This window comes from Schistosoma mansoni, chromosome W (assembly GCF_000237925.1).
Source record: "Schistosoma mansoni strain Puerto Rico chromosome W, complete genome".
NCBI lineage: Eukaryota > Metazoa > Platyhelminthes > Trematoda > Strigeidida > Schistosomatidae > Schistosoma > Schistosoma mansoni.
In genome coordinates this window covers 2,332,489-2,345,269 of record NC_031502.1, presented here as the reverse complement: position 1 = coordinate 2,345,269, position 12,781 = coordinate 2,332,489, and the positions used below count along the sequence as shown (strand labels likewise).

The 12,781-nt window shown below is 37.2% G+C and overlaps 3 protein-coding genes across 3 annotated transcripts in view; all 3 read right to left on the bottom strand.

The window, feature by feature from the left end:
• The window catches only part of Smp_142960 (glutathione synthetase), a gene marked incomplete at both ends in the record, with an annotated part of 36,084 nt that overhangs the window by 4,142 nt on the left and 19,161 nt on the right, over positions 1-12,781 (bottom strand). The window contains one exon of the mRNA XM_018799906.1: positions 3,691-3,760. Coding sequence (XP_018653773.1) covers positions 3,691-3,760 — 70 coding nt within the window. The remainder of the gene's footprint in view (positions 1-3,690; positions 3,761-12,781) is intronic.
• Smp_188430 (hypothetical protein) lies at positions 10,570-10,782 on the bottom strand (the record flags this gene model as incomplete). Its single annotated transcript, XM_018799909.1, has 1 exon — positions 10,570-10,782. The coding sequence occupies one exon, from the start codon at positions 10,780-10,782 to the stop codon at positions 10,570-10,572; it is 213 nt and encodes a 70-aa protein (XP_018653775.1).
• Smp_177650 (hypothetical protein) lies at positions 11,618-11,872 on the bottom strand (the record flags this gene model as incomplete). Its single annotated transcript, XM_018799907.1, has 1 exon — positions 11,618-11,872. One exon carries the CDS (start codon positions 11,870-11,872, stop codon positions 11,618-11,620), a length of 255 nt encoding a protein of 84 aa, XP_018653774.1.

Here is a 12,781-nt window from a genome sequence, read left to right as displayed (position 1 = left end):
CGAAGCAGGTGGTTTTCTTGTGGGGCCACACCCCGAGCCTTCGACCTAAAGATCTGATCCACAAGGCAGTGGAGCATCGTGAGGAGATGCAGTACCATGGTAGCTGGTGACCAACGACTGATCCGTACGCCATTTGTTCCCTCAGGATACTGGAGCCCATGTGCAATATTGGTTTGGAATCAGGGTTTTCCAACTCCCCTAGGTGAACTTTCCGTGTCCACAAACCCGGTTAATGCGCCGGACATTCGCTTTTCGTCCTCTCACTTTCGTGAACAACACCCCCGCCACGAGAAGGCGTAACATTCTGAAAAATTTATTGCCATGATCTCAATCATTATCTGTGAGATAATTCTTATTACTGTGCATATCAGTAATTAACGAAACAGAAATTTGTTTAGTTTTACGACTGAACACAAAAAAATATTCCAGAGAGTACACGTGACAAATAATGTCTTTTAACCTTAAAAATAACGCACATTATTAGCATATTTGAGTTAATCAACATACGATTCATTAAATATTGATCATGGATTTTTATAACGAACTGAATTCGGATGCTTTTGAGTAATATGGGACCATTTATTATCGAATCATTCGGTATGCGGTTTGAGATTTTTTCGAGATAATACGCTATCTATTTTTTTTAAAAGTGCGGATGTAGTTAAATATAACTCGTCGAACAAAAAAGGTTTGTTCTCTGAATGGCATTCTCCTCATGCTATAACTTGATGTTAGGAAAGCTCAGTGACATGCTGGCCCTTAGTTGGTACCTAAACAGCATACTAAGCTAATCCCCTTTGAATGGAGGTCTGATAAACACATTTTTGCGGAGTAATCATGAGTCAATTGAAGCTAGACCACCATGATTTCAACTATAAAAATACTGAAATCTCCACAAAACCTCTTCCCAAATTCTATTTTTAACACTAAACGTACAGCCGCATGAAAATACAAAAACATGTGACATGAATGCTCCCTTAATACACATGTTTGAAACTTATGATTGAGATTTTTTAAGGATAAATATTAATGGTAGAATTGTTGATAATCTTGATTTTACATGTTCACATTTATTGATCAGTCATGTGTAAAACAAAATTTTATCAAATATCTTACGACTCTATGAAAAACGATCAGATACAATTGTTACATTCAGTAAAATACTGACATAAATGTTGAATAGCTTTCTTGATCATAAACGAAAACATACATCAAACAGATAATTGATGATATCAGAGAAAACTACGTTGTCAAATAATCCACATCTACTCATAAAAAATTTTCAACTGCTTTGTGTTATGATAAGTCTTGTTGTTTGAACGCTATATTCGGATCCTAAGCTGGTGTTGTACCCTCAAGCTAGAACTACACAGCGACTTGAACACGAGAGAAAAGGCACAAAATATGTAGGAAGCACTTTACCCCGAAGGTTCCTTTATGTACAGAAAATATAGGGTTTTTATGGTATTTTAAAAGTCCTTGGGTTTTCCCGAAAATTCTAGAATACTACTAAACATAGTAGCAGTGTAATAATCAGCCAATCAGAACCTCGACATGTGACTTTTCATTTTCGCGATGTTTCTAGCAAAACTTCTAATCAAACGCTGATTGGATAAAATGCTCCTTAATGTTTCCTGAGCTTGTCATGTCTTTTGCGAGAAATTTGCAGGATCATCCCAACATGTTACTTTGGAATAAAGTTGAAAATATTTATATTATTACGACTACTGTTCAACAACATAGTAACTTAGTCTTACGGCTTCCTGTACTTATTAGTATCAATGATATTGGCATTTAGGTGTTTGAATTCTTTTCAGAAACTATCAATTTTCTATGGTAAACACTATTTACTTGATATTCAACGATGAATCCAGATTACTTTTTAAAACACGTAAACTTAAGCGAAAACAATTTTTCGTAAATTGATCGAACTAATAGTTAGAACATTTCTTGTTATAGACGGATATATGTTATAACAGGGAAAAAATCAGATTACAATACACTATTTGCCTAACCACTCGATGATGTTGGTACTTTGGTGTCATACAACCATGAAATTTTGGCAGCCTACAAGCTGGATGTTATACTTATTGATCCTGGCCTCACGAGTCTAACTGAAGTCTAGGAAACGTTTAATTATTTAAATATTAGACGTTACTATGCTTGAACGTCATCAAACATAATATTCTGGAGTTGTTTTACCTTTTTTCCCCGGATAAATTGCACATAAGCCAGTATCCATTATACTTAACACAAATGAGAACCACATGGGAGCAAAGGTTTTTTAAAATAAATGCGGATGAGCAAACTGAAGTGTACGATACCCAGACTGCCCCATATGTCATCCCTGAATGCTCTATCATGATACAACACCCAAAATACGTATCCAGAACATAAGACTTCAATGTACGTCTTACTTGGTACTGTGGTAGAAATTCTTTCTACAAGAAGGCCATAATATCAGTTACCTGACAACTAGTAACAAAAAACAACAAAATATACGCAAAAAATTGTCCTTTTCAACTTCAAGCCTACTGCATCATATTTGCATTACTTACAACCAACAGTTCATTTCTGAAACGCAGTATCAATATGACAGATCAACTTTTACCTTGACATTTCAGCTTGAATTCCATTCATCATATTTTTATATACCAATATTTGTTGTCCTATTTTAGTAGCAAAAATTTCATCATGACGTGCCAACCAAAACGGGTTATCTAGTTTAAGGAGTGAATATTATAACATTTTTAACCATTTGATCTTCTCCGTAAATTGGCATGTCTCGTGTAACTTTATCATCATTTAAGAATAAACTATCATTGTCATTACTATTATTAGTCGAAGCATTATCAGACAGTTGGACCTTAATGAACATCACCTATTTTTTTAATTTTTAACGGTCGATGGTTTTAATAGCTTGGAAAAAACGATTGTGTGATGTAGAGGTGGTGGTAACTGGGAAAACATTCCATACATATTATTAGTCGTTCTATATTCAAAACCAGTATTATGAAGAATTTTTGTGGGTGCCACACTTAATAGCCTGTTTTTCTTCATAGTAGACATCAATGGGATTTCAAAGGGGAACGCGATTCGACCCTCTTCAGGGGCCCTGCGACAAGATGATTTATTAGTCTCTAGTTTACATGTTTTGTTACATAAACATAAAACCACAGCAGACAAATGTTCTGCGCCTTAGGCTAAATTGTTACTTACGTACGTTTTTTACTGAATGAGTGCCATCTGTAGCCTATAACAGGCTTATTTGATTTGCTAAATATTTTATATGAACTTCAATCATCAATAACTATTAAACCTACGAATGATTTCAAATGAACGTATAGTATAGTAGTATACAACAGGACTGGTTTGCAATTATATACAAAACACATTTGACAAAATGAAGATGATTAACAGTTATTTAAAACGTAAGCGATCATATGACGTGGAACATGAACGTCAATCAGTAGCCAATACACATGAAACCTAACCACCATGCCTAATTTATACTCATTATATCACCGTGAAGAACTTTACTGAATAACAGCTCTAATTCAATATTGAAAGACTGATAACAAAATAGTATGTGATAAACAAGAGGTTGAAAGATCGACTTAAAAGTGACTAATAATCCATTGGAAAAGACCACATAGCACAAACATAATCAAAAAGATATACGTCACTCACTTCGTCATCAGGGAAAGCATCTGGAGTATAGCCGGTTCTAAAATATACAACAGCTACTTCTTGATTGTCTCTACAAACAGAACAACACGAAATGGAATAAGCCTTGTTTAGTGGCAAAAAAATATATTATTATAATAAACAGCAGCTTATGCGAGCCAATTATCGATATACTGAGACGGACAATATTATTACAAGATGTTTGTGCAGATTGTTGAATTCCCGACTTCACATCACGGACTGACCTTAGTTAGACAGCCAATGAAAAATAGAAAGCACCAGACAGCTATTTCACACTAACATGGGACTCTTCAGAGGTGCGTACCCACTGACTCCACTGAAAATTGAACCTGAGACCCTTAGACCACTGAGCCGAGACCTAGTAGTTTATATGTGACACTATTCATGTGTGTAACTTCCTAACGCAGCTATTAAGTACTCCCAAGTTTTCAATGGTTCCCTGACGAAGATCAAACCTTAATATTATTTACAAAATATGGTATTTGTCTACGCTTCTATCCCTCTTAGCAGTACATATAAACAAGAAACACAGTAAGAATTATAAATAAGAGATAATAGAACCGTAGTTTATAGGATCTTCCGACTAAATAATATCAGACACGATATAATTATGTTCACACACACCAATTGTATTAGTGAATGTATATGAGGTTGAACAACGTGATTTATATTTCTCATGAGCTGCTATAATCAATTAGAAGTTTAACATCAGAGATGGTACTACAAGAAGGTAAACTGAAGGAAACTCTTAGATGCTTAAGAACATATATTCAAATGACTACCTTAGTTATTCTCTTTAAAAATGTTTTACACCAATTATGTGGTCTAGCTTACATCGACTCGTGAATTCAGCTGTGGGAAATTCTCTTACATTTAATTTTATGCCTTTAGCTAACAAAAAATTTGTATCAATAGATGAAGATTTCCGGTATCATAAGTTAAAATACAGTTTATTGAGTTCATGTTGAGAAAGGGCATAGCGTTTGAAATCCCTTTCTCACATGTCAGGTCTAAAAAAATGTTTTGAAGCTACTGTACATTTAACAAGTGGTACAGCAACTAATCATCATCATTATTTCCCTCCTTCACAGCAAGTCACTAATCTTGCTGAATCTTGTTTATCTATTCCAGTTACTTCTATTGCCTAGTATTTCTTAGACGATAAGTCAATTCGACTGGTCTTCAAAACAGAACACGGTTCAGACAAAAAAAGTGATTATATTGCAAAACAAAGCAATGATTTGACTAAGTTCACACAGTTAAAAAAAATGTCAGTATATTTATAATTTTTTACACAGAAAGATTATAATGTTTCCCACTTAACAGATTAGCGCAAATTAGCTAAAAACAAATGGACCAATCAACGTTCTAAAAAGTAATTCTGTATGGAACATGCCATAATTCAATCTACGTCCTGCTAACAAGTATAATTTCAGATCAACTTATTGAATGTAAGACACTTTAGTTTGCCTTATGAATCCATCAAGTTTCTGTGAAATAATTTATATTCGAATAAAGACCTATAGTTTCCTCACTGAAAAACCAGTTACTCAAAGAATTTATTTTGAGCTCAATCATACAACTGAAGTGTCACATTTCTAGAAAGATTCAAAGTATATGAATTTACGTAATTTGATGTTCACAATCAAGTAATTGAGCACAATAAACACGTGTTCACTATTAGCACAGTCTATTTATAACCTCAAAGATAATCAAAATACAGTATAACTAGGAAACATGTCAGAATTCATCTTAAATACACGTATGGTTATATGTACATATATGAAACATTAAAACTCCGCCTGTAGCTCCTCCAGGGGCTACTGCCGGTCCCAAGCCCGGGTAAAGGAGGAGGGTTGGGCATGGGGTTAGCGACCCCATCCCGTAGAAAATCAACTCGCTAAAAAAACGCTAACCAGAAAAAATCATTCAAACCATTCAAACTCTGCCCTGGGAGTAGAAGGAAAAATGACGTCTCATGATGAAAGCCGAGTTCCTTCGGAAGTCATGAGGCCGATGCACCTTCTTACAACCAGAGCGACAATTTTTATAGGTACATGGAATGTCCGGACAATGTGGGAGACCGGCAGAGTCTTCCAAATTTCTGCGGAAATGAGGAAATACAACCTGGAAGTGCTTGGAATCAGTGAAACACATTGGACGCAGGTTGGACAACAACGACTGTCTTCAGGGGAACTTCTGTTATACTCCGGTCATGAAGAAGAAAATGCCCCACATACACAAGGAGTGGCACTGATGCTGTCTAGAAAAGCACAAAATGCACTTATAGGATGGGAATCTCATGGACTGAGGATCATCAAAGCCTCCTTCAAAACAAAGAGAGAGGGCATTACAATGAACGTCATCCAATGCTATGCGCCGACCAACGACTACGATGAAGACGCTAAAAACCAATTCTACGATAGGCTGCAGTCAATCTTCGAGAAGTGCCCAACCAAGGACCTGACCATTCTAATGGGAGATTTCAATGCCAAGGTTGGAAAGGACAACACTGGATACGAAGACGTCATGGGACAACATGGACTGGGAGGAAGGAACGAAAACGGTGAGAGATTTGCAAACCTATGTGCCTTCAATAAACTGGTCATAGGTGGCACCATATTCCCACACAAAAACATACACAAAGCCACTTGGATTTCACCGGATCACACTACACAAAATCAAATCGACCATGTCTGCATCAACAAAAAGTTCAGGAGGACGATGGAGGATGTGAGAACCAGAAGAGGAGCTGATATAGCATCCGATCACCATTTGCTGGTCGCCAAGATGAAACTAAAACTCAAGAAGCACTGGACAATGGCGCGGACAACATCACAAAAGTTTAACACGGCCTTTCTTCGAGATGCTGACAAACTCAACGAATTTAACATAGCCCTCAGCAACAGGTTCGAGGCCTTTCATGACCTACTCAATGGAGAGGGAACCACCATAGAGAGCAGCTGGAAAGGTATCAAGGAGGCAATCGTTTCAACATGTCAGGAGGTTCTGGGCCAAAAGAAGCACCATCACAAGGAATGGATCACTGTTGGTACACTGGATAAAATTGAAGCAAGGAGGAACAAGAAGGTAGCAATCAATATCAGCCGAACAAGAGCAGAAAAAGCCAAGGCACAAGCCGAATACACAGAGGCAAACAAGCAAGTGAAGAGGAGCATCAGGACCGACAAACGTAAATATGTGGAAGATTTAGCGATGACAGCGGAAAAGGCTGCAAGAGAGGGAAACATGAGACAACTGTATGATACAACAAAGAAACTTGCTGGAAATTACCGTCAACCAGAAAGACCAGTGAAAAACAAGGAAGGCAAAGTAATCAACGATATTGAAGAACAACGAAACAGGTGGGTAGAACACTTCAAGGAACTCTTGAATCGACCAGCTCCACTGAACCCACCCAACATCGAAGCAGCACCCACAGACCTCCCAATCGATATTGGCCCACCAACAATTGAAGAGATCAGCATGGCCATTAGACAAATCAAGAGTGGCAAAGCAGCGGGACCAGACAACATCCCGGTAGAGGCACTGAAAGCAAATGTAACAGCAACTGCCAAGATACTCCACATCCTCTTCAGTAAGATTTGGGACGAAGAACATGTACCAACAGACTGGAAAGAAGGACTTCTCATCAAGATACCAAAGAAAGGCGATCTGAGCAAGTGCGACAACTACAGGGGCATCACTCTCCTCTCAATACCAGGAAAAGTCTTCAACAGAGTATTGTTAAACAGGATGAAGGATTCCGTGGACGCTCAACTTCGAGATCAACAAGCTGGATTTCGTAAGGATAGATCGTGCACAGATCAAATCGCAACTCTACGTATCATTGTGGAACAATCAATCGAATGGAATTCATCACTATACATCAACTTCATCGACTACGAGAAGGCATTTGATAGCGTGGACAGGACGACACTATGGAAGCTTCTTCGACACTACGGCGTGCCTGAGAAGATAGTCAACATCATACGGAACTCCTATGATGGACTAAACTGCCAAGTCGTCCACGGAGGACAACTCACCGACTCGTTCGAGGTAAAGACCGGTGTTAGGCAAGGTTGCCTACTCTCACCCTTTCTCTTTTTCCTGGTGATCGACTGGATTATGAAGACGTCAACATCTGGAGGAATGCACGGGATACAGTGGACAGGCAGGATGCAGCTTGACGATTTAGACTTCGCGGATGATCTGGCTATTCTATCACAAACGCAACAACAAATGCAGGAGAAAACGACCAGTGTAGCAGCAGCCTCAGCAGCAGTAGGTCTCAATATAAACAAAGGGAAAAGCAAGACTCTCCGATACAATACAATATGCACCAATCCAATTACACTTGACGGAGAAGCTTTGGAGGATGTGGAAACCTTCACATATCTGGGCAGCATCATTGATGAACACGGTGGATCAGATGCAGATGTGAGGGCGCGGATCGGCAAAGCAAGAGCAGCATACCTACAGCTGAAAAACATCTGGAGCTCAAAACAATTGTCAACCAACACCAAGGTTAGAATGTTCAATACAAATGTCAAGACAGTTCTTCTGTATGGGGCAGAGACGTGGAGAACTACGAAAGCCATTATCCAGAAGATACAAGTGTTTATTAACAGCTGTCTACGCAAGATACTTCGGATCCGATGGCCAGACACTATCAGCAACAAGTTACTGTGGGAGACAACAAACCAGATTTCAGCAGAGGAAGAAATCAGGAAGAAGCGCTGGAAGTGGATTGGGCACACCTTGAGGAAATCACCCAATTGTGTCACAAGACAAGCCCTCGCATGGAATCCTGAAGGTCAAAGGAGAAGAGGAAGACCAAAGAACACATTACGCCGAGAAATAGAGACAGACATGAGAAGAATGAACAAGAACTGGAAAGAACTAGAAAAGAAGGCCCAGGACAGAGTGGGTTGGAGAAAGCTGGTCGGCGGCCTATGCTCCATTGGGAGTAACAGGCGTAAGTAAGTAAGTAAGTAAGTAATGAAACATTAAACTAATTAAAGTGATTTCTTCATTGATGGTAAATAACGGTGGCCCCCAAATGCCCTGATACGGACGAGAGTGGGGAGAGTCAGCTCTCCTTCTCGAAATGCTCTTACATGGCCACGCGTATATAGCCTCTGCCAGGGAAGTCCTACTCACTGCCTTCTCGTGGCGGGGGTGTTGTTTACAAAATTGAGAGGACGAAAAGCCAATGTCCGGCGCTTTAACAGGGGTTGGTGGACACCGAAAGTCAACCTAGGGGAGTTGGAAAACCCTGATTCCAAATGGCGTATGAATCAATCGTTGGTCATCGGCTACCATGGAACTGCATCTCCTTACGATGCTCCACTGCCTTGTGGATCAGACATTTAGGTCAAGGGCTCCGGGTGTGGCCCCTTAAGAAAACCACCTGCTTCAGTTTGGGCACCTGGGCAGTATCACAGCCCTCACACAAATCAAATGAGATTTGTGAGGCGCATATGTATTCGGTGCTCCTTTGTACCAATATTTATGTGTTCAAATAAATAAATAAAAATAAATAACGGTAAGGAAATAGATTCTTGAAATAGATTCTTCAGAGTTAAAGACAACAATATAAACGTCTAGATATTTCAATACTGAATGAAAACTGAAATGTCGGACAACAACAATAAATATTGTATAGTAATAATATTTTGAAAATCAAAGTTTAGTACTCTACAATCATAAATTGTATTGGGTGGTTTCCTTATGTAACAATAAATTTCTTTTAAGCAATCCTTAGGAAAATATCTTCTGACTGGATCGATGCTTCTGATGACTGGAATCAAACAAAATCTTGTGCAACAGCTTATCACTACAAATTCTCGACATATTCAAGAATGGAATAACAACGGGAATCTAACATTTAGAAAAAATTACGAAAGAATAACTAAGAAGAATATATTTCAAAGTTTGGAATTTAACATTAAAAAACTGGGGGCCAATCAAATTGGAGGAAGTTTTAAGGGGAATAAGATAGGAAAATTTACAAAAAATACGAAAACGATGAATAATGTGGAAATGGACGGACAAACAACAGACAAAAATAGACAGATAAAACTGACTTGTTACTTGTTAATTTGCTTTCTGTGTTAATACGTAGTGCTTTGGATTAGGCTGATACATTTGTATTAAAACATACATTATAATCAGAAATAGATGGTGGCTAGCAGTGGAATCCGGGATGCATGTTTCGTTTTATTTGAGTACATTCAAATAACCAATACAAAAATGAATTAAACTTTACCCCATTGAACAAGCTAGTGGCTGTCTGGAGTTAGAAGATAAGTGGATAAAGCAATGACGTTTGAAGCGAACGGTACTGGGTCCGCGTCCCTGAGTGAACATCAACTCTGGGATGCAGGTAAATCAATTTGAGGTCCCAAATAGAACGAAACGCGTGACCTAGATTTCACTGCTAGCCACCATTCATTTCTTCTTATAATACTCGTCATTTAAAGTAATATCGAGGCGAACCGCTTAGGATGCACATGTGACAATTAGAGACCGGTCAATAGCATTCTTAAACATCATCGGGTAGATTCAAACAACCAATACCAAAGTGAATTAAAACATACATTCTTTATAGTAAATGATAGGGAAATGTAATATATCTAAGCATCAAAATGCTGATCACCTAATCATTTAACTCTTTTTTTCTAACAATACGTCAAAATTGTCTTGAATTTTAGCGACTTAAAATAAAATACTACGGTGTTGTTAGATCTTACTTAACACCAATAATTACTGAAGCTAAACACTCATTATTGATAACCAACTGACGTGATAAAAGACATAACCAAAAGATTAAATGAGTTAGGCAAGTAATTTTACAACTTACACAAATAAACGGGAATTCGAATCCAATTTTAGACCAGTTTTTAGATAATCAAATGAATGATATAAAACATTTACTTTAGGATTTTTCAGTAAAAGACAACCAATTAATGCTCGTTGATCATAAATATTTTTTTCATTATTACCAACAACTACAAGGATAGATATGTTTGATGTGATTAAATTTCTTCTAGAACAATCTTTGACATACATATGACAAGCAGATAATAAAGCTTCGGAAAATCTATCAGCAGAAAAGCAATCAGGTACCTAAATGTAAAATTGATGACATGAATGAAATTCTCAATATATTAAATTCATATCATTTGTATGATAGCGCCAAGTTCGAAACTATATAAATACATTCTAAGTCCTAAGGTGCTTAAATATATACAAAAATAAATAACCAATTGATAAAGTGTATATTACAGATTATCTAAGTCAATGTATAGAACAGTTCAATGAAATTGTTATTAACGATTGTAAGCCATTTAAAAAAATATAGTCTCAGGTAAGAGATACCTATCAGATAATATACATGTAGATAAATATATGTGTAAACAATGATTTCGGGATTCATATTTTAACTTAAGATACCACTTGTTGCTATTGCGTAATGCAGTCTTCAGGAAATAAACTATAATCCTAATTTCTAAATTATCCAAATAAATCAGTAAGATAAATTATCACATAGAATGACATTTTGTATATGAAACAAATGATATCAGGATTCGCTGAACTATAGGAAAAACTAACGTAGAAAGTGAAGTGATACCGCATGGACTCAAGAGTTTGTTGAGTAACAGAAATATCAGTAAGATAATAAGCTGAACAAGTCAAACTTTTGAAAGCACCTCTAACATAAAGGCACAAACCACAGTCTGTCAAAAAGGCAACAGAATTGCGAAATCACGAATAACTTTCAGAAAAAATATATGATTTACAACAAAATCTAAAATAAGCATCCGTTTTACTACGCAAGGAATTATACTCCCAAAAATGACTGAGATCATATATAATAACAATGAAGTGAATAAAATTATTATTCTTAACTTACACGATTATTTAAATCGCTTGAAATTCCATGCAAAGATAATGAAATACGATGCTGTGGAACAATACGTTGAGCAAGACCACAAAAACTACATGCGATCATATTGAATTCAACTTGTCGAATCAACAAACCATCCCAAGCTTCATCTTGAGTCTCTATATCAGACCGAGCAGCTACTACTGTACTTTGTAACCGATTCGCAATAGAAGTTCGTTTAGTATCGCATAAATTTTCTTGTACATGAAGCATATAATCAGATCGATTCAACCCTAACACTATATCCTGAGAAAACAAATAAAGAATAACGTTTGAAGGTAATTTCTTTGGTTTTAAGAAAAAGGTAAAGACTATGTACAAATGTTTCTGTTGACAAATTTGGAATGAAATTTTCAGACCTAGTAAGTGGACTTAATTTTCAAGCTAACGTCAAACGCCAACAGAACACTGTTATGGTTGAAGTGGAGTATACAGTTTTACAGTATTATGTATCTTGTTAAAAACAGCTGATATAATTTTAAGTTTCTAGTGTATATCTTGGCATTAAGTCATGCTTAAATTGAAGTTCTACTGCCATAAAACACATATTTGGCAGTAATGATACAGCTAATGAACAGATATGGAAAAAAGTCAGCTTTCACCTGAAGTTAGTGTATTAGTCTTTTTGCCTTATGAGACAAAAAGTAATGGCTATGGACTGAAGAAGTAAACATCCTACAGGGATCTTTGATCGAATCATGCAAAGGAAAGTAAGTTTGGTTTATGAGGCACTAGTCTGCTCAGAAGTTTGATTGCGTCATAACAGTCGACTGAAAGAAACTTCGATCTCTAGAGACGAGAACCAATGTGAAATGCCTCTTACTGTTCTGTTAGACAACTTTGAGAACATGCCCCAAAAAACGGTCAGCCCAGTTTCTGCACGGACGCAGAGTGATACTACCTCTTTATTGCCTATGAGGTAGATACATCAAAAACAAGAAACACGGATGAGAGCGCATCATAACGCAGAATCCCATTAATCTGCCCAAAGGGGAGGTTTTAGCAGGCTATATATTGGATTAACACATGTCCCATGCAGGATAATGCTAGGGCACGCTGATTTATCGTCTTTATTCCCCCTGATTTGTCGGCTTGGTGTGCAGGTTTTAAATGTTAAGGCGA